The 20,867-nt window shown below is 38.2% G+C and overlaps 1 protein-coding gene across 2 annotated transcripts in view; it reads left to right on the top strand.

Moving 5' to 3' along the window:
* pawr (PRKC, apoptosis, WT1, regulator) overlaps positions 1-20,867 on the top strand; it is a 257,427-nt gene that overhangs the window by 185,765 nt on the left and 50,795 nt on the right. For both annotated transcript variants that reach the window (XM_028817086.2, XM_051934721.1), the window contains exon 4: positions 8,950-8,984. In XM_028817086.2, the coding sequence (XP_028672919.2) occupies positions 8,950-8,984 (35 nt within the window). The remainder of the gene's footprint in view (positions 1-8,949; positions 8,985-20,867) is intronic.

Genomic DNA, 20,867 nt, shown 5'->3' with positions numbered 1-20,867 from the left:
TCTTCTCTGATGCCATTTTCAGGGTCCTTAGCCAAACAAATGTGGTTTCGCAGTGCACCAGTAGTACAATATACCTACCTGCCGTAGGCGTGGCGGAGGTAAGTGTACGTGGCTTTACGTAATGTTCTGCAATTGGTTTATCGCTGCCAGCGTTCATAGTGTACGTATTACTACGTCCCTATGTCGGCAGGAAATGGTCTGACAGTCAATCAAGCAGAGCGCTTACTAAAATGCACAACAACATTTTTACAGATTTTGGAACTCAGTGCACACATAAGGCGCACCGAATTTAAAGGCGCACCGTGGATTTTTGAGAAAATTAAAGGCTTTTAAGTGCGCCTTATAGTGCGCAAAATACTGTATTCAGAATTCGTCTATGTGTATGATTTTGCACCTAAACTCTTGCTGAGACTTCCCGAAACCAGAAATTTTGCAACAGACTTTCTCTTTCTTTGAGGCAGCCTATTGTAGGGTTCCCGAGACTCGGCATGAAAAGTATGTAGGTGCAGTATTAAATAATTTTTTCATTGCATTTTTATCTTCGGTGGCCATATTTGGTCACAAAAACATTTGTTATACTGAAATTTTAATTTTGTTAAAAATAGATTCATTTTGTTACTTTGGTATTTGCTATTACAGGGTTTGAATTGTATACTATGATTGTGGAGAAATAACTTAGACATGAATTTAGAGTTTACTTTTTATAAGCATTGAATTATGCTTCTTTTTTTATAGCATTAACATCATTATGCATTTTTGTTTGCACATTACATGTTGCATTATTAGATATGCCTCATACTTCAAATATGAGCAGAGCTACACATATGTCAGGCTAAGAAACTCTTAACTGATTGCTTTATTTTTAAGTTCACCTGTAAACTAGCCAAACATACAGAGATGGCCAGACTGTTTCAAAATTGCTTTGTCTTGTACTTTTATGGTCCCTGCCTGGCCATGATTTACACCTGCTCTCAGCAACCTTAAACTGGTTAGACCAGTTTGAAAATTGGCGGATTGTTGATTGGACAACTGTAAACCTGTACATTATATTCGTAGGATGAAGGATAATTTAATCTTTGTATTGTTTGCTACTCCCTCAAGATAAGTGTAGTCACAACATCATACTTTGCAAGCTTGTACAAATCATGTATTTTTATTTCTGCTGTACTTCCATAGTGGTGTAAAATTGCAATAACAAACCTTTTTTTAGGGGAGTGGGATTTTTCCTAGTTTTTTTCCTAGTTTATTAAGATTTTTTTAAAGTATAATGTGCATCATTCTGGCAACCTCTCACTGAACTTTAAGCTTTACGTCCATGTATTCATTATGCTAAACTGTTCACTGAACAGCAGGGTAACTGTAAGAACATGGAAAACAGATGCTGGGAGCAACTATATAAAGAACATTGATTTGTTTTTGCAAGAAATTCAAACGTCTAATTTAACTAATTTGCAAAACCCAATAGGTCTTCACTGCTGAACAAAAAGTCCACAGGGTAAAGATGGATCAGGTCGTTTTTCACTTATTTAAAATCAGTGTTCAACTGTTCAATTTGAAAAATGATCATTGTAAATGCTGAATAATTAATTAGCTAGGTACATGGCTTTTCCTTTTTTAGCATGAGGTTCAGGGTTTCCATACAAAGTAGCATACGTAAGAGGAGACAAAATTAGAATATATGACTGTTATGAATTTTAATTTTGGCTATACCCTGTGGAGTGAGGAATCAAAGGAGTTGGATCAGGTCTGACACCCCTTTGACTTTTGTTTTCTGAAATTAGGAGCACTTGACAAAAGCCAGTTCTAGCAAGTGTGTCGCAGCTCATGGAACCCAAATGCAGAGTGAGTTGCTGATTGCGTGTATTTTAAATAGCAGAGAGAATTGAAGAAAAAAAACAGGTTGTCAATTCGACTGCAGGAATACTAGATACAGTAATCCCTCCTCCATCGCGGGGGTTGCGTTCCAGAACCCCCCGCGAAAGGTGAAAATCCGCGAAGTAGAAACCATATGTTTATATGGTTATTTTTATATTGTCATGCTTGGGTCACAGATTTGCACAGAAACACAGGAAGTTGTAGAGAGACAGGAACTTTATTCAAACACTGCAAACAAACATTTGTCTCTTTTTCAAAAGTTTAAACTGTGCTCCATGACAAGACAGAGATGACAGTTCCGTCTCACAATTAAAAGAATGCAAACATATCTTCCTCTTCGAAGGAGTGCGCGTCAGGAGCACAGAATGTCAGAAAGGGAGAGAAAGCAAACAAATCAATAGGGCTGTTTGGCTTTTAAGTATGCGAAGCACCGCGGCACAAAGTTGTTGAAGGCGGCAGCTCACACCCCCTCTGTCAGGAGCAGAGAGAGAGAGAGATAGAGAAAAACAAACAATCAAAAATCAATACATGCCCTTCGAGCTTTTAAGTATGCGAAGCACCGTGCAGCATGTCGCTTCACGAAGCAGCTGCACAGAAGGGAGCAACATGAAGATAATCTTTCAGCATTTTTAGACGAGCGTCCGTATCGTCTAGGTGTGCGAACAGCCCCCCTGCTCAATCCCCCTACGTCAGGATCAGAGAATGTCAGCACAAGAGAGAGAGAAAGAAAAGTAAGTTGGGTAGCTTCTCAGCCATCTGCCAATAGCGTCCCTTGTATGAAATCAACTGGGCAAACCAACTGAGGAAGCATGTACCAGAAATTAAAAGACCCATTGTCCGCAGATATCCGCGAACCAGCAAAAAATCCGCAATTTATATTTAAATATGCTTACATATAAAATCCGCGATAGAGCGAAGCGCGATATAGCGAGGGATTACTGTACTGCATGTTTTTCCCCACAAAAGTGGCCAATACCATGCAGTTGGGTCTTGTGGCACTCACTACCACTTTTACTGCTAATATGGCCCAGCAGGACACCAAGAATAAATAAAATAAATGTTTCCTGCAAGAAATATATTTATTTATTATTAAATAGTTGCTTTAGCTATGAGAGCAATACTCCTTGCAATGGACTGTTAGCCGGTCCAGGGATTGTTCCTACCTTGAGCCCTATGCCAGCTGGAATAAACTCAACCTTCTCTGTGAATCTGCCCTATATTTGCGTGTCAAGAAAATAAAAGGGTGGATGGATGGATAACATCAAAAATAGGGCAACAACTAACAACTATTTTGTTAATCTATTAATCTGTAAAGTGTTGTTTTGATTAATCGGAAGTCTTTAAAAAAATACAAGGATTTTGTTTAAAAAAAAATGAGAGACTTTTGCTACATGCACAATGCTCTCCTCCATAAAAATAGTACAAGTAAGCTTCTTAAATTACTTTGCCCAAAAGAGTGCACAGTAGCAATTCTTGTTACCAATTTTAGGGTCCAGTTAAAACTTTTAAAACAATTTTTGATTTCAAAGGGTAGAAACTGAACCCATTGTTAAGTGTTGACAGAAATAGTCTAGCATGTATTTTTAATTATGTCCATTAGATGACAGCAAAGAACACAAAATGAACAGAGTGTCATTTATTGCAAAACCTCCTTTTTCTTTACAGTATAGCATCAAATACCACGCATTGCTATCACCAAAAGAAATATTTTGCAAAGGAAGTTTTGCATATTATTGTTGACACAGAATTCCTCACTGTTAGATAAGCATTCTGAGCTGCCAGAAGAAATCGAAGTGACATTTACAGTGTTCCTGAGCCGAATAGACTCATTTTTACAGATCTCATAAGAGACAAATTTCTTTCAAGATGCAAAGTTGAAGCAACTCCAAACTTTTGAGTTCTTTGGGTTTTGCCTGTCCAATATATTTTATTTACGTCCTCCATCTTTACCAAACTGGCAAGTAATCAGTAAAAAAAAAATCTTATTGGTATCTATTTTTATTCTCAATTACTATCAATGACTCCAATTAATTGTTACAGTCCTAATCAATAATATCAAATGTGTTGTGGCAGACGACCAGGGATCCTGCCCCACTGAGACACCTGGAAGAAGGATGGACCAGGAGAGGGGCACTATCTTTACCTGGGCGCAAGAGGGCAGCTACCCTGGATTCCATCAGGGCCACGGAAATGGAGCATGCAAAGCTCAACCCTTTGGGGATCTGTGGCCACCACCAGGGGGCGCCTGGACGGTCCTAGAGCCCTGGAGGACAGCACTTCCGCCACACCAGGAACTGTGTGCTCCCAGAGTGCTTCTGGGTGCAAGGGCAGCACTTCTGCCACACTAGGAAGTGCTGCTGGAAGACCATTAACGAGCACATCCGGGGCGTTATGAAGGGGCCACTTCACTCCATTTGACAGCTGGAGTCAGGTGGAAGAGGACGGAGCTTACGAGAGAGGAGTGGAGGCGGCCTGAAGAAAGAGAGAGGACTGAGTAGAGTGTGGTATTTTTGTGCACTGTGTTGGTGTTGTGTGTCTAGTCCGTAAATAAATGGTGCATGTTTTGTACATTTAGAGTCTGTGTCTGTCTGTGCAGAGGCTGATCTTTCACAGTGTTTTCCGTATAAACAGCACGGTGAATGAACCGTTCAAGTAGCGCTGGGAGGTATACCGGTTCATACCGAAAACCGTTTTTTAAATTTTTGTTATAATACGGATTTTTCTTATATCGCAATACCGGTTTAAATAGCTTAAACAACGTTCGGAATTTGGTGCAGTGGAAAGCTGTTTAAGGGGGGACCTTTTTCACTGCTACACTGCTAAACACGCATGCAACGGAGTACATGCATTATTGGAGGTATTGAGTAACTCTTTGTGCTCTACAGTATTTCGTGTGCTTTTGCAGTTAACCAGGGCTTCTAAGCAAGTGAAGAGTGGTGAGAAGAAAGTGTTGCAATGTTACTTTTCTCTTTTTTCAAATGTTAATTTTTTTTCCCCTGTGCGTAAAACTCATTTAAAAAGAGTGTTTACAGTGATCGGGTTGTAATGCTATTAGCGTGAACTCCTGCAATGTTACTTTCTTGGTTGGCTTTTAAATAAAGTTTGAATTTGTTCAAATGTTCCTTTTTTTCCCCCGTGTTTAAAACTCATTTTTAAAAAAAGTGTTTATACAGCGATTGGGTTGTAATGCTATTAGCGTGAACTCCTGCAATGTTACAGAGAGAGAGAGGGCTCGCGTGCTGCTGAGAGAGAGAGAGAGAGAGAGAGTGCTCGCGTGCTGCTGAGAGAGAGAGAGGGCTCGCGTGCTGCTGAGAGAGAGAGAGAGCCTGCGCATGCAGCAGAGCAGGGAGCCTGGGTGTTTGTGTCAGTGTTATTCAATGTTTTTACATTAGTTTACTATTACACTGTGCATTCTATGGTGTAATTAACTATATTTGTGCTTAACAATCTTTAAAAAAATATACTTACATACTGTTCGTACGGTCTGGAACGGATTAATTGTATTTACATACAATCCTGTGGGGGAAATTGCTTCAGTCAATTACAGTCTAAATTTAGTTTTACATCAACACAATTTTTCCACTATCTCCAAATTAGAAACTTTGCTATACAAAATCTGCTCAATTTTCCTCACCTCCCACCTATTTCTATTCCAGAAGGAATATTGATCAGTCTTGAAAACTTAGACAGCATTTCTATAATATATAAAACCATTTTAAAATCCCTTTTTTTTTAAATATACCAGAGTACAGTGGGAAAGGATCTCTCATACAACATTTCAGAAAAGGAGTGGAAGGCAACCATGCACAGTATTCACTCTAGCTCCATAGCTAGCTAGTATTCAAGTGGAGAAGGACAAAAAAAGAAACTGTAATTGCATTTAATTCCCTATTAGCATGTAGATTTATTGTACTCAACTGGAAGAATCCTAGTCCACCTCAAAAAGTCAGTTGGTAACTGATGTTATATACTATTTGAAATTGGAAAAAATCAAGTTCTCACTTGAGGATCTGTTCAAAATTATATTTTTAAAACCTGGCAGGGTCTAATCAATAACATTTTAGAATAAGCATTTACTGTATATTGGGGAGAAGGACTTCTTTCCCTCTTCACTACTCTCAAAGTTTTACTCTTGCTGTTGGCCTTCCTCTCTTTTTCATGGGTGGGGATTGAATTGAATTTAGTTTTGTCAAGTTTGACTTGATTGTATGGAACGTTACATGCTTTTAATAAATTCAGTAAAGGATAAAAATAAATAAATAAATTTTGTGTCTGATTACAGTCTTTGTGGCACTGGCATGATCTCCCTACAATCTGAGATACTTTGGTTTTCCTCCAACGTCCCAAAAGATGTGCTAAGATGTCTGCCAATTCTAAAATTCCGTAGTGTGCGAGTGTGATTGGGCCCTGTATTGTACAAGAGCCCTTCTCAGAACTGTTTTCCGATCTTGCACCCATTGTTGCAAGAATAAACTGGATGAATGAATTGGATAATTGGGTTTTGAGAATTTTAAGTATGCATTGGATTCAGAAAGTACTGGCTGGGGCACTCAAGGCCTGAAGCCACTCCAGTACTGTTTTGGCTGTATGCTTTGGGCCATCATTGTGCTACAAGGTGATCCATTGTCATAGTCTTGAGTTCATGTACGCTCTGGAGCAGGTTTTCTTCATGGACCTACCTGTGTTTAGCTTCATTCATCCTACCATCAATTCCCACCTATCTCCCTGTCCTTGCTGCTGAAAAGCACCCCTATAGCATGATGCTGCCAACACCAGGCTTCACAATAGGGAAGATGAAGAGCAATGTGTGGACTTTGCCAGGCATATTGCTTGGAGTTCTGTCCAAAAAGAATCTCTGTCCTCGTCCTCTTAGAACCCTTGACATGCCAACTGGCAAACTCCAAATGTAAGATAGCCAGTCTACCATAAATATCTGATTGATGGAATGCTTAAGTGATGGTTATATTTCTGACAGGTTCTCACATCTCAGAGGAGGACTTGTGAAGCTCTGTTAGAACGACCTTTGGATTTTTGGTCATCATACTTACCTAGGCCCTGCATGCCTGGTTATTCAGTTTGGCCAGATGGCCAACTCTGGGAAGAATCCTGGTTGTTCCAAACTTCTTCCATTTTACAATAATTAACACTAGAATTACCAAAGCCTACGAAAAAACTCATAAATCCGGCCCACCTTAAATCCCATCGCAACTCTCCGTCATTGTCTTTTGTCCTGTAAATGTGCCGATAAAGACAAGCAGCAAACAGCCTGCTATTCCATCCCCCCACCCTGCACAAAGTTCTCCCAGCTCATACCTTGATTATCTGTGAGTGAAGTGCTGGAGTTTTAGAGTGGAAATAATAGATCACTATTTGAATCTGATGATTGCATATCGCACTGAACTGATCTCTCTGTACTATTCTTTCCTCTGCATGTCCTGATAGTACAAAAGAAACACCATACAGCAACATGTGGGGACTGGCAAGATCTATTGGGGGGGGGGGGGTTGTGGTATGGATGGGAGAGAGAAAAACACGCGGTCACTGATTACAACCGCAAGATCATGCGAATGAATATGAATAATAAGAATAATGTTGCATCCGTGCCACAATTTTTGAAATGAACAATACAGGTCATAAAGTGAATAATTCCAAACATCATATATACCTATGTCTCTGTGTTTTTTTTTGTCATTGTGGCTTTGACATCATGGACCATAAGGTGCATACTAATTTAGCATGAACAGGAACACTCAATAAAACTGAATAGAAAAGATACTTATAAATGTACACCGGCTGTTACAGACGCAACCCAAATGTATGTCTGTACTGTATAATATAATTTTGCCTGGAACCCCTACAGATTTTATTTTTTTCTCCAGCCTTCTGGAGTTTTTTTTTGTTTTTTCTGTCCACCCTGGCCATCGGACCTTACTCCTTTCTATGTTAATTAATGTTGTCTTATTTTAATTTCTTATTTTGTCTTTTATTTTTCTTCTCTCCATTATGTAAAGCACTTTGAGCTACTTTTTGTATGAAAATGTGCTATATAAATAAATGTTGTTGTTGTTGTTGATAGTCAAATATTTGCTGAAAATGGAGTACATAGTACTTAGAGATACGGTACTTTCCAAAAGCTACTAAACTAATTTGAATTACTGATAATCACATAGGTCAGGTGGGTTTGGGGTTCTGATCTAGATAGATAGATAGATAGATAGATACTTTATTAATCCCAAGGGGAAATTCACATACTCAAGCAGCAGCATACTAATAAAAAACAATATTAAATTAAAGAGTGATAAAAATGCAGGTATAACAGACAATAACTTTGTATAGTGTTAATGTTTACCCCATATGTACAGCAGATAAGAGAGAAAAAACATGTAATAGCTGAATATCAATTATTGTAAGAATAACAAGTTAGAACATAGGCTGACAGGCTCTGGCATAAAATGGATATTTTTCACGTTTGTCTTAAATGGCTATGGCTCATTATTTTATAACTGACCTTATCCTTAATCCACAGTAGATGTTTGTTGGTCTTAATAAGAATATGCTATGTTCTGTTACAGTTATTGATATTTGTTCATTTTACCTGTAGGTCATGTTGAAAATCCTTATTCTTGACTGTTACTTTTGGGGCATTTCAGCTCCACATTCATCCAAGGATTTCCCTGCGGACTTTAACCTGTAATTATTAAATGTCTCAAAGTAGGAAAGTGATCCTAACTGGTTCTAAAATCTCTCAGGGTAATGCAAGTTTTGCCCTACTCCTCAGAGTAAGAATAAATGCATTTTTTTTCAATTAAACTAATTTAGGAAACCAATCCTAAATTCTCCAGGCTAACTTGCTAGGGTGTGCTAGAAGATAATGTTCAGGCAGAGACTGGCACACACACATAATCTTGTTCAAAAATATATAGGGATTTCTCTTTTTTTCTGTAATGAAGCAATCAATTTTGTCCAAATGATTTAAGGCACAATAGATACATTTGGTGTATTTTTTTGTGGCAACAGCATGAATTAAATGACTTCATTTACATTAACCCATATACATTTTTAATGTTGTTTCAGGATACATCTAGAACATCTACTGGCAGATTTAAAAGGTAAGAAAAACAGCAGATTTTTTCTAATCAACAGAAGTGTACTGTTATTATTAGATATTAACATATTTTCTGTTTTAATTTCTCTTAATACACTACCAGAGAAAAGTTTTAGAACTCCTCAGTTTTTTCAGTTTTTATGTAGTACTAGAGTGTTGTACCACATTAGCCATTATGGATGTTTCGAGTTGCCTTGAAAGCTTGCATATTTTAATCTTTCTAGTTAGCCAACAAAGGTGTCATTTTGTTTAACTTCTCACCACATTTTTAATGGAAATGCATGCAGTTTAATGTCTTAATGTTTAATGAAATCAAGGCATAAAATAAAATAAGTCAAGGAATCATTAAGTTTACAAACTTTAGTTCAAATTTTTGATTTTTGCAATTGTTATAATCAGAATATATATTAAAGAAAAAAGTATTTCCCCCTCTGTTTTTATGCATTTTTAAACAATTTGTCTATTGTTTTCTATTGCCAGCCAATATTCAGCTTTTATTTATTTGGACAATATTGTCCTAACTGTAATTGAATAATTCTCCAGAGGCCCACATATGTCTTATTGTCTGATTCAAGACTGATATGCAACAAAATCTCCCCTCCCCCCATGCTTATCTTAATCATGGCTTGATGTGTACATTGAGCCTGTGTGTTGATAACGTTTACATTGCACTAATTTATTTCAAGTGTTGGTAATTTTTTTCAAATCTCACCAAGGTATTGAAAGATCCATCCCAAATTATCATTGTCGTCTACACCAGTGTTTCTTAAACTGTTTTCAGGGAAACACTTGGGTTTTGCGGAAACAACAGTTTTGTTCATAATGCCTTGTATCAGTTGTTAACTCCTGGAAAAATTAGCAGTTATCAATGAAGAGCCTGAATTTGATGCAACACTGATTGAATCTCTTGCCACACTGATCTGACCTCACCTAAATGTCTCTAGGTGTATGCATTAACTAAACTGAACACATTCATATTACTGGGATTTGTTTCTTAATTTTATCACCAAAATGAGTAAATAACTAGATTTTTTTTATTATTACTTCAGGATGTTTGCTGTTTTTTGTAACATCGCATTTTTAAAAGATTTTGAGTAGAAATAATTATGTTCTTATCAAACCAAAACTGTGCCCTTGTGCAATTTTTAAAAGATACAGATTGGAACATGAAATTATGTTACCCTGAAGACTTACTTATCGCTTCAGGAAACACATAAAACAAAATTTGACAGTTATAATAAAATCAAAGGCCCAAAGAAGCAAATTATACTTTGGATATAAAGAACTGAAAACAACTTCTTTGATATCTTCACACCCAAATGAATAAGGCAGAAATTAAATGAAGATCACAATTTTATCCAACTAAAATGTTGTGATCTATCAAAACAAACAAAATATCATTAATTAAATTTGAATACCATTTTTCTAAAGGTCAGAACTCAGGATAATGGTTTTTGTGGGTTCTGGATCCATTTAATCTTAATGAATAAGTAAAGAACTATCTAGGAATAAAGAAGCTATGCTGACTGAGCTTTACACATACATTGTATTAAAAATTTGAAGATTATTTTATTTCTTGAAAAATTTTAGTTAAAAAAATCGTAGTGTGGATTTTTAAGTGAGAAAGCATTTATGTTCTTACTCCAGGTTGCTTCTACAGTGTGAAAGGGGATTTGAGACTATCATTGCAATAAAAAAAATACCAAAATATTCTAAATATAACACCTACTGTAGATTAAAGCTATCAAATCTTACACTAAATATTTATAAATGTTTTCTTGATTTTTTTTTTCTTTAAACATTTTCATAGTGTATCTGCAAATCAGAATTTAGGCTTCACAGTCCTAAACTATTTAAAAAACACTGTTCTATGTATTCACTGTACTGTTGTTCTCCATTATGATTTGCTCCATCAGAGCATTGTTTTCTTCTTTTGTTGATGTTGATAGCCAGCAAAACCTTGAGTCATCTTTAAGAGACATCCTGCTATTCTGTAGCTCATCCCTTGAGTGTATCATATGTGTCCCCAGGAGGAAATTTTGCATTTAATTGAAGCTCAATTAAATAGATAAATATTATAGCAAACAACAAACCTCTCTGAAATACACACCAGAATTGCTAAAAAGAAAGAAAACTTCAGACTTGCACACTGTGACTGTAACTACCATTTTACATGTACTGTATATTGCCATTAGTATAAAGGAGCCCCAGTAGCGTTTCTTGACACACTTTTGCTGAATAATTTGATGGCTGAAGGTACTCAGTTAGTGTGTCAGAGAGAGGATGTGCAGCATTGTTCATACTAGCACTCAATTTTGTTTTCTGTCCTTTGTTGCTGCCTCCCGTGTGTAGACTGTGTGTCCTGCCTTTTTATTTAGCTTGCTGATTCGGTGGGTCTCTCTTGAAATGCTATTACCAGCCCAACATACAACAGTGTAGAAAATCACACTGGCCATCATAAAGTTGTAGAATATCTACAAGATATCACTACTTTCCTCTGTGTCAAAAGACCAGTTCATCCTGTCACTGATGTATATATAAAAAACACTGAATATCATATTGTTTATTCAGAGACCCGACCATACTTATTCCCATTTTTAGGTTTGCATTGAGATTAGATCTTTCCCTATCAGCATTGGTTATATGGCAGAAAACCAACTCTGGTCATGTTGCAAGGCATGTTGCATATACTCCCTTGTAGATGGCCAGTGTTGACCAGACATTTAACATAATATCCACATACCTATAGCAATTTTGCTTTGGTGCAAAGAAAAAGAATAATTTAAAGTGAAACTGTGATGCATTAGCTTTCTCAGGATGACATTAGCAGTTTGCTATGCATTATAGATGTATGTTTGAAGGAAAAAAATAAGTACATCAGGGTACATGAACTTGTATCTCCTTAGTGAGCAAAACAGTAATGAAGAGAGAGTAAGACAAGCTCTGTGGCAAGTCTGTCAAAGCAAATACTGACATTTGATTATAAAACTACAGCGCTGATATTGCCATGTTTCATCCAGACACACAATGCTCAATACTTCTGCATTTAGTATGTGGCATGCATCTCTATTCCATATTAAGTGTTTTTATAATTTTAAATTTATATCATCAATTATAAAATGGAAAGATTTTTCTATCACACTGTTCTGCTTTTTAGTTACTGTGTTTACTAACAGCAGATTTTAAATAATGCTCTATTACCCTAAAAATATTGTTTTTCTCCTAATCCTGTTTGGTTTCACTCTTCTATATACTCAGTTTTGTATGTTATTTTTATTTACTGGACCTCAGCTCTCTACTGGCACCTCGCTATACAAAATCTTTAAATCAGGCTGCTTCATCCACTTACTTTAATAAGCTGTTTTATTCATTTTGGTTTTTTTAACTGTAAACTGTGCTTCTTGTGATTTGATTTAACATTTTGATATTTATTTGCATATGTTGTACTAAGTAGCAGAATTTTTAAGTTGCTGTTATTGAAAGTGTTTGCCTAATAAAAAAATATAATGAGGAGGTTATACTTAAAGGTCATTACAATACAATATGTAGTATATTCAGATAGCCCTGTCACAATTATTACATAAACTAGCCTGATTGTGATTATTTGAGCAAACTGTGATTATTATATGTTATTACAAGAATCATCTCCATTCATCTATATAAAAAATAGCTGGATGAAACTGGAAATACCATCTTTCTGTCAGAGTTTCCACATTGTTTTCCAACATGCAATGTTTGACTGGTGCTGCTTTAATGATTCCCTGGGTTGGGGAACATTACTTTTAAAAATAACTTAGTTACATTACTCATTACTTAAAAAAAAAAATGATGTTACTTAGTTAATGACAGCATGTTACTTAGTTAACTATTATAAAATGTAACACGCTACAAACAGCGTGTTACTTATGCAGTAATCTTTCTTCTTTTGTGTGCACATTTCATTGGCCAACAGTTGTTATTAAATCCTAAACTCAAGAACCTTCATGAAACTGACTTAATCACTTTCTTGTGATTTTATACATAATGTATCTAACCTAGGTTGGGACCTGAGAGGGACACATTCCACAGGTTGGTCAAGAGCTGTCTGATGGGGTAGAATACCTGGAGTGGTCAGCTATAAAAAGCCACCTTCTGTGGAGCTGGTGGAGTCATAGACACAGCACTAGAGAGCCCTGAAATCACATCTACCAACTGTGGGCTAAAACACATTGGCTTCTTGCCCTACAACCAGTGCTGCTGCGATGATAACTAGCTCCCTGTGACCCTAAACGTGGTGTATTAAATTTACTCTTCAGCATATGCAGGATAATATGCATTGCAAATTTTCTTCATTACTTTTTTCTTGACATGTCTGCAATGGTTGCAAGAGCTCCACAGCAAAAAAAGATGGCAGCCTTGCTCACATGCCACTGGTCGTGCACACTGGATTTTCCACTCTGGTGAATTTGAAGATGTTGGTTACGTGTGTGTCAGAATAATAAAAAAGGGCTAAATATGATGGAGCAGGTCATTTAAGTGAAAGACAGACATGCAAAAATATTTGAAGTGCATTTCTTCATCATGTAGGTCCCCCACTCATGAGCATATTATATTTTCCATCCCTTTACTGCTTTTGGTTAATGGGTCTTATACTCTTTTCTTTTAATAATAATATGTTTTATTTATATAGCACCTTTCCCATGCTCAAGGCGCTTCAGAGTATCAGAAAGAAATAGCAGGTGTATTTAACATTGGATACAAATGCTTCCTGAATAGAACACTAAAACAGATAAATACAGGATATACAAAGCATTGAATAGAATAAAAGACAATAAACCAGAGTAAAATACTAAATTTAACACTAAAAGAAAAGCCTAGAAAATAACATCATTTGTGATATAACACACGCACAAATTATGCTGAGCATCTGGACAGAGAGGAAGACTGAAAGAGGGGGGCGAATGTCAGATTAAGTTAAAAACCTTCCTGAACAGATGAGTTTTAAGTTATTTTTTTAAAAGAATGAATGGAGTCAGCTGATCTGATTAATTTAGAGAGGTCATTCCAAAGTCTGGGCGCTTTACAGCTGAAGGCCTGCATAGAGTACAGGTTAGTGTGGGACACAACAAGATTGCCAGAATCAGAGGACTTTAGCGGGTGAACAGGAACATAGTGATGGAGAAGGTCACTGCTGTAGTCTGGTGTGAGGCCATTTAAAGCTTTGTAGGTTAATAATAGGCTTCAGGGATTCTAGTGTTAAGTTGTGCTTTAGTGACAATTTGCAGGAGTTCAGTTTTGTTGCAATTTAATTTTAAAGAGTTCTGCTCCATCCAGGTTATAAGAAATTTTAATAAGGTCACGCCCTCAACTAGAGGTGGCTACCTGTTCCCAAGAGATTTTACTTTTCCGCCATATTGCTTTTCTTACAGCATGTTTGTTTGTTTGTTTATTGTTATCAATTGTTTGTTACATTGAATAAAATATAAAATATTGGAATTCACCAGTCTCTCATCTCCAGGCATCTGACTGTGACTCCTGCACTCAGCTTCCTGTTGGATAAACCCTGTGAATTAGCACAGAGGTCCCTGAAACCCCTCTTTTACGTGGTCTTTCAAGCCAGAAGCTACACAGCAAAATAGACAAGGCAGTGTGTATGGAGGAGCTTAACCTTATCATACTGAGCAGCAGTGTAGAGGAGAACACCCAAGCTGACACTTCCCATGTCCAGCCAAAACGTTTCTTCTTACTCCAGCTCACACACTGTAGATGACCCATCTGCGGGTGCCGCGACAGTCTTTCAGCGAACGGGCTCAGTCGGTGCATGCAGTATGCTCACAGGCCACCAAGAGATGATAAGGGGGATTACTGTCCTTCCAGAGGTAACATACTGTCCATCATGTGCTCTAAGCAAAGTGAAAGTTGCAATCCAAGAACTTGGTTAGCGCAGCTGTCTGTAAAAGTAACCGATCGTTTAAACTGGATCAAGTTAGTAATAGATCCTTTTACATACAGCTTTAAGTCGAGACTCCATTTTCCTTCAAGACTCACAGTCAGCAATAGTAAGTGAGGAAAGGAAACATGCTGAACTGGAGGAGATTAAGCAGCAGATAGAGGAGGACGAAAGAGACTACAAGTTATGCAGCCAGTTTGTTAACTGAGCGTACAACGTGCTTTGCCAAAGAGAGAGCATAATGCAAAGGCTTTCTAGACAGTGGCGTCATAGACAAGCTGAAAGGGTCTTATAGGAGACTTGTTTGATAATGGCCTTTCTTAAACAGAACGAGGATGAAGAACATTTATCTTTGCATGCTTGTGAGTCTGATGACTTTCCTCTAGGAGTAAATATGGACTCTCAAGTGACAATATGTTATCCACCAGACCCTGACCATTGCAACACAGGTAGAATAATTACCAATCCAGAAGTGACACCTCCTAATAGTCCCTCAAAGGATGCGGATGTAAAACTACAGAAAAGCCTATTCAGGGAACACCATATACTGCACCAAAGGACAGTAAGGATTTAAACTACTATATGCCCTTAAATGACGAGGTACAGCAACAGCATCTGACTGGAGCAACATCAGTTTTGAACCCGAATGCACCCCCTTATGGGGCGGCTCTCTTCCCAGATATCAAACTAAGTAAACCTGATTCAGACAGTAAGAGACCTTATTTTCATCAGCCAGATATGCAGCAGAACACTGCATCTTCATTGCTTCATCATCCAGTGTACACAGCACCAACTACAGCATCTGTGCATTTTACTGCAGCAAATGTGATGGATGTATTCATTGCCTCATCACATGGCATTACACTGCCAACGCTGTCTTACTTTGAGAGTGATAAGGAAAGTGACTTTGCTCTTCTTATGATGGCACTTGAAAGTCTTATTAATAACCATGCACACCTTACTGAACATACAAACTAGCCAAAGCATGCATGCATGACGCTTACCCATACACAGCAGTATTAAGAGCTTTAAAGTATAAGTATGGACAGCCTCGTCAACTTGTCCAGAATGAAATTGGAGCGTTAATGAATACACACCTCCTATTAAAACAGGAGACACTGAGGGATCTGATGAATTTGCTCTCTCAGTCCACTCACTTGTTGGAATGTTGAAAACGCTTAAGGAAGGCCATGGGTATGAACTGAAATCTGGCTCACATGTCCATCGGGTTCTGTGCAAACTACCTCCTAGTTTTTGAAATGGATTTTTTGAGTACTGCATAAAACAAGGGGTATAGACCGGAAATGCTGACACAACATGTACGCTGCAGGACCTCCCCATCTAGTTATAGACCAAGTCACGAAAGAAACAAATCTCAGAGTAAGCTGTTCTTCTTTATCAAGGTGAAGTCATGAAGTCAAAGAAAAGAACACCACCCTCTTACATCAAGCAGAAAGAAAACCCCACCTCAGTGCTGAAGCAGGACCAGCTGAAACAGCGACATGGCCTACACAGACAAAAGCTAAATCAAAGGCTATGCCATACTGCCCATACTGTGATTGTAAAGACCGTTACCTTAATAGTTGTGTAGAATTTAAGAAGTTAAGTACTGGCAAGGTTATAAAATGGATTTAGGACAATGACCACTGTTGGAAATGTGCATGTTCACATAAGCCTGAAGTCTGCAACTTAGAGGCCCTGCAGTTCTTGCAAGAAGCTTTACCTGACCATACTGCATGAGACGGTTACTGTAATAACTCGAAGCAGAGTGTCCTAATTACAGTTGTTGAGCCAGAAATTATATATTTTGATCAGCAACCAAGACTACATAATTTCATGGTGAAGATTGTAAAGCTGCTACTCCACAATGTTGGATGATACATTGAGGCCTATGCTATACTAGACAATAGTTCAGAGAGGACAATTATGTTGCCTTCAACTGTACGGAATCTTAAACTGGAGCAAAGAACAGAGACACTGACTCAGTGAGACAGGACCTTTTGCAGATAAATGACGCATCAGTCACCTTTGATCTTTCCCGAAGGAGAGTGAGAGACCCATAAAACATACAAGATCACGGAGTCATTCACTGCAAACTGTCTGGGGTTCTCAGAGTATTCCAACCCAATTTCCCAGCTTCAGAAGCATTACAATCACCTACAGGGCTTTCCATTGCCAGAAATCAATAAGGTCCACCCCATGCTTCTCATTGGTTCAGACTTATTACATCTGATTGTGCCAAACCACTCAGTGATACAGGGACCACGGAACACAGAATTAGCCATACATACTAATTTAAGCTGAACTTTACAAGGTCTCCTGGTCTGCAAACTGCAAGTAAATGACCTCTGACATTCATTCGTGCACCAGTATCTGAGTAATGTAGGGTGCCAATGCAGATGGGCATACTTCCCTACATGAATGAGAAACATGCTACTTGATCAAAAATGGACATACAAGCTATAGAGCTGTTGCAAGCAAAAACCATGAAAGTGAGTAGTGAAGAATTTCAACTCTATGTAGGGCAACTCTATGTAGGTTATTACTTGGATAGATAGATAGATATTTTATTAATCCCCAAGGGGAAATTCACATACTCCAGCAGCAGCATACTGATAAAAAAACCAATATTAATTAAAGAGTAATAAAAACACAGTGCAAGGTGGAGAGTGCGAGGCAGGTATAAGTCAATAACATTGTATAATGTTAGCGTTTAAACCCCCATCCTCCCCTAAGGGTGGAATTGAAGAGTCGCATAGTGTGGGGGAGGAACGATCTCCTCAGTCTGTCAGTGGAGCAGGACAGTGACAGCAGTCTGTCGCTGAAGCTGCTCCTCTGTCTGGAGATGATACTGTTCAGTGGATTCTCCATGATTGACAGGAGCCTGCTCAGCACCCGTCTGTCTGCTACAGATGTCAAACTGTCCAGCTCCATGCCTACAATAGAGCCTGCCTTCCTCACCAGTTTGTCCAGGTGTGAGACGTTCCTCTTCTTTATGCTGCCTCCCCTACACACCACCATGTAGAAGAGGGTGCTCGCCACAACCGTTTGATAGAACATCTGCAGCATCTTATTGCAGATGTTGAAAGACGCCAGCCTTCTAAGGAAGTATAGTCGGTATAAATAATAAGTATAAACACTTATTACTGGGAAAGCACGATGGGACTCATTTTAAAGCCACAAAAGAGGCAGTATTACCCAGCCTTCAAAGCCCTGAATGTTATCTTCATAGGAACCCAGAACTAGCCAATTTTTATAACCAGCAAACCCCAGCAGCTGGTAGATTCTGAGCATGTAAGTGTTCTAACTCAAGTAGAAACCGAAGCCAGAGAGGTTCCTATGGTCATTGTCCACGTTAGTATCTTTCTATCAGACCACTCACACAATAGACCCGTGACCACAGACTAAAGCTTTGGACTCAATGCAGGTATCACTTTCCTTAAGCTTTAATCAGCCACCAACATCCTCACCACTTCCTGCAGCATCACAGGCAAAGGTGTTTCAGGCTGTTCCCAGCAAACCATTCTACAGTAGTGGAATTAATGTCCACATTACAGCCCCATTCCAGTCAATGCAGATGGTGTTCAAAATGAATGCTCCTATGCATCAGCAGCTTTCCTATCTGCTATTATCTGAGCTCACTCTGCATATTAGTCAAGTGTGCCTGTGGAGTGATCCCACGACTGTACTTAACTGGCCAATTGCGAAAGTCACTTAAACCTTTAAAAGGGTCGACTTATACGACTTCCTGACTTTACAGATAATGCCAAAGATTGTAAATAATAGTTTACATTTTTTTTTCACATTTGTTGCACAAATTTGGGGGCAGCTGTGTAAGAAAGTTTAATGAGGTCATGCCCTCAAACCGGATGTGGTTGCCTGTTCCCAAGAGACTTTATATTCACCATATTGGTTTACCTACAGCATGTTTGTTTGTTTATTGTTGCCAATTGTTTGTTACATTAAATAAAATATAAAATACTGGAATTCACCAGTCTCTTTATCTTCAGTCATCTGACTGTGACTCTTGCAGTCGGCTTTCTGTTAGCTAAACCCTGTAAATTAGAGCATTTCTAGAGATCCCTGAAACTCCTGTTTTACACAGGTTTTAATTTCACTGAAGCAAGGTGTGAGCTTAGAAAGCCCTGATGAAATTTCACTTTTAACATTGAAATAGAGTATCATCTGCATAAAAATTGATAACCCAGTCCAAAGCTATGAATAATATGGCCAAGGGGAAGTATATAACACAGTAGAGCTGAGGGCCGAGAACAGTGCCCTGAGGAACTCCCTGTGTGACCGGTACTGAGCTGGATCTGCTGTTGCCAAGACTAACAAACTCTTGCCTATCAGTCAGTGCCAGAGATACCCAGCATGTTCCCCATTCTGAATTTCCCCTTGGGATTAATAAAGTATCTATCTATCTATCTATCTATCTATCTATCTATCTATCTATCTATCTATCTATCTATCTATCTATCTATCTATCTATCTATCTATCTATCTATCTATCTATCTATCTATCTATCTATCTATCTATCTATCTATCTATCTATCTATCTATCTAGACAGTAGAATGTCATGTCTGACAGTGTCAAATGCTACACTGAGGTCTAACAGAATTAATATGCTGGTTTGTCCAGAGTCTGCTGCCATAAGCAAATCATTGGTTACCTGAAGCAGTGCAGTTTCACAGCTGTGCTGTGCACTGAAACTAGACTGAAAGGGTTCCGTCAAATTTTTAAAAGTTAAGTAATTGGTGAGTAGGGAGGCTACAAGATGCTCAAGAACTTTTGACAGAAAATTGTTAAGATTGTCAGCATCAAGACCAGACTTTTTAAACATTGGGGTTATAGTAGCGATTTTAAAGGGGCTGGCACAAAGCCTGTGTCAATGGATATATTTATTATTGTTGTAAGAGTCAGGATTAAGGCAAGATTTAAGAAGTGTGGTGGGGATGGGGTGCACAAGTAGTTGCCATACAAAGCAGGTCATTAAAAAATGTGACTGGTGAAAATTTGGAGAAAAAAAAAAGCTGGATGGAGTAGGAAGACAGGGAAAGAAATAAACGGATGATGGATTTATATTAGTTGAATTATTTAGATCTTTAATTTTTTTGTGGAAAAAATTCTTCACAGACTTCGCTAGAGGAGGTAATTGGGCAAGATGCAGGTTGAACTAGTTTATTAACTACAGAGAACAAACCCTTGGATTATCATGATCACTTTCTACTATTCTGCCATAATGTGTGTTCTTGGCTACATTTAGTGCATCCCTGTAAGCCCTTTGATGGTCAGAGAAAGTCTGGATGTGTACTGTGAGGCCAGTCTTGCATGACATTTTCTCTAGGCTAGTTGCTTTCATAGACCAAAACTCTGAATTGTACCATGTAGCTGAATGCTTACATGAAACCTTCTTATGCTTTAAATGAGCTGTTTTATCTAGTGCTGAAAGAAAGGCTGAAAGACTATCTAGTGTTGATGGAAAAGGTGAAGACAGAGAAAGATCAGAAATGGAACTAGCAAGGATAGAGGGACAGATATTTTTAAGATTTCTGAAAGAAATTTGACGTTAACAGGTAAGACGAGGGAGAGTTTATGAGACAGTGGAAAGTACAGTGGAACCTCGGTTCACGAACGTCTCGGTACACGTACAACTCGGTTTACGACCAAAACGTTCGGAAAACTTTTGCTTTAGTTCACGACCACACACTCGGTATACGAACAAGCCAGTTTCCCTTTCGGTTTGAGCGCGCCGATGATTTCCGCACCTGTTGCATTGTTCTCAGTCAGATATGCGTGCTTGCTTTCGCTGTGAACTCTTTGTGCTCTATTTCATTTCCCTTCCGGTTCCTGCGCGCCGATTACTGTATTTAAGCACGTGTTCAGCCTCTCCCTGTTCATTGTTCTCAGTCAGACGTGCGTGCTTTACCTGTGAACTCTTTGTGCTCTACAGTAT

Source organism: Erpetoichthys calabaricus, chromosome 1 (assembly GCF_900747795.2).
Source record: "Erpetoichthys calabaricus chromosome 1, fErpCal1.3, whole genome shotgun sequence".
Taxonomy (NCBI): domain Eukaryota; kingdom Metazoa; phylum Chordata; class Cladistia; order Polypteriformes; family Polypteridae; genus Erpetoichthys; species Erpetoichthys calabaricus.
The sequence above is the reverse complement of the archived record's forward strand: the minus strand, read 5'-3'. Positions and strand labels throughout refer to the sequence as shown.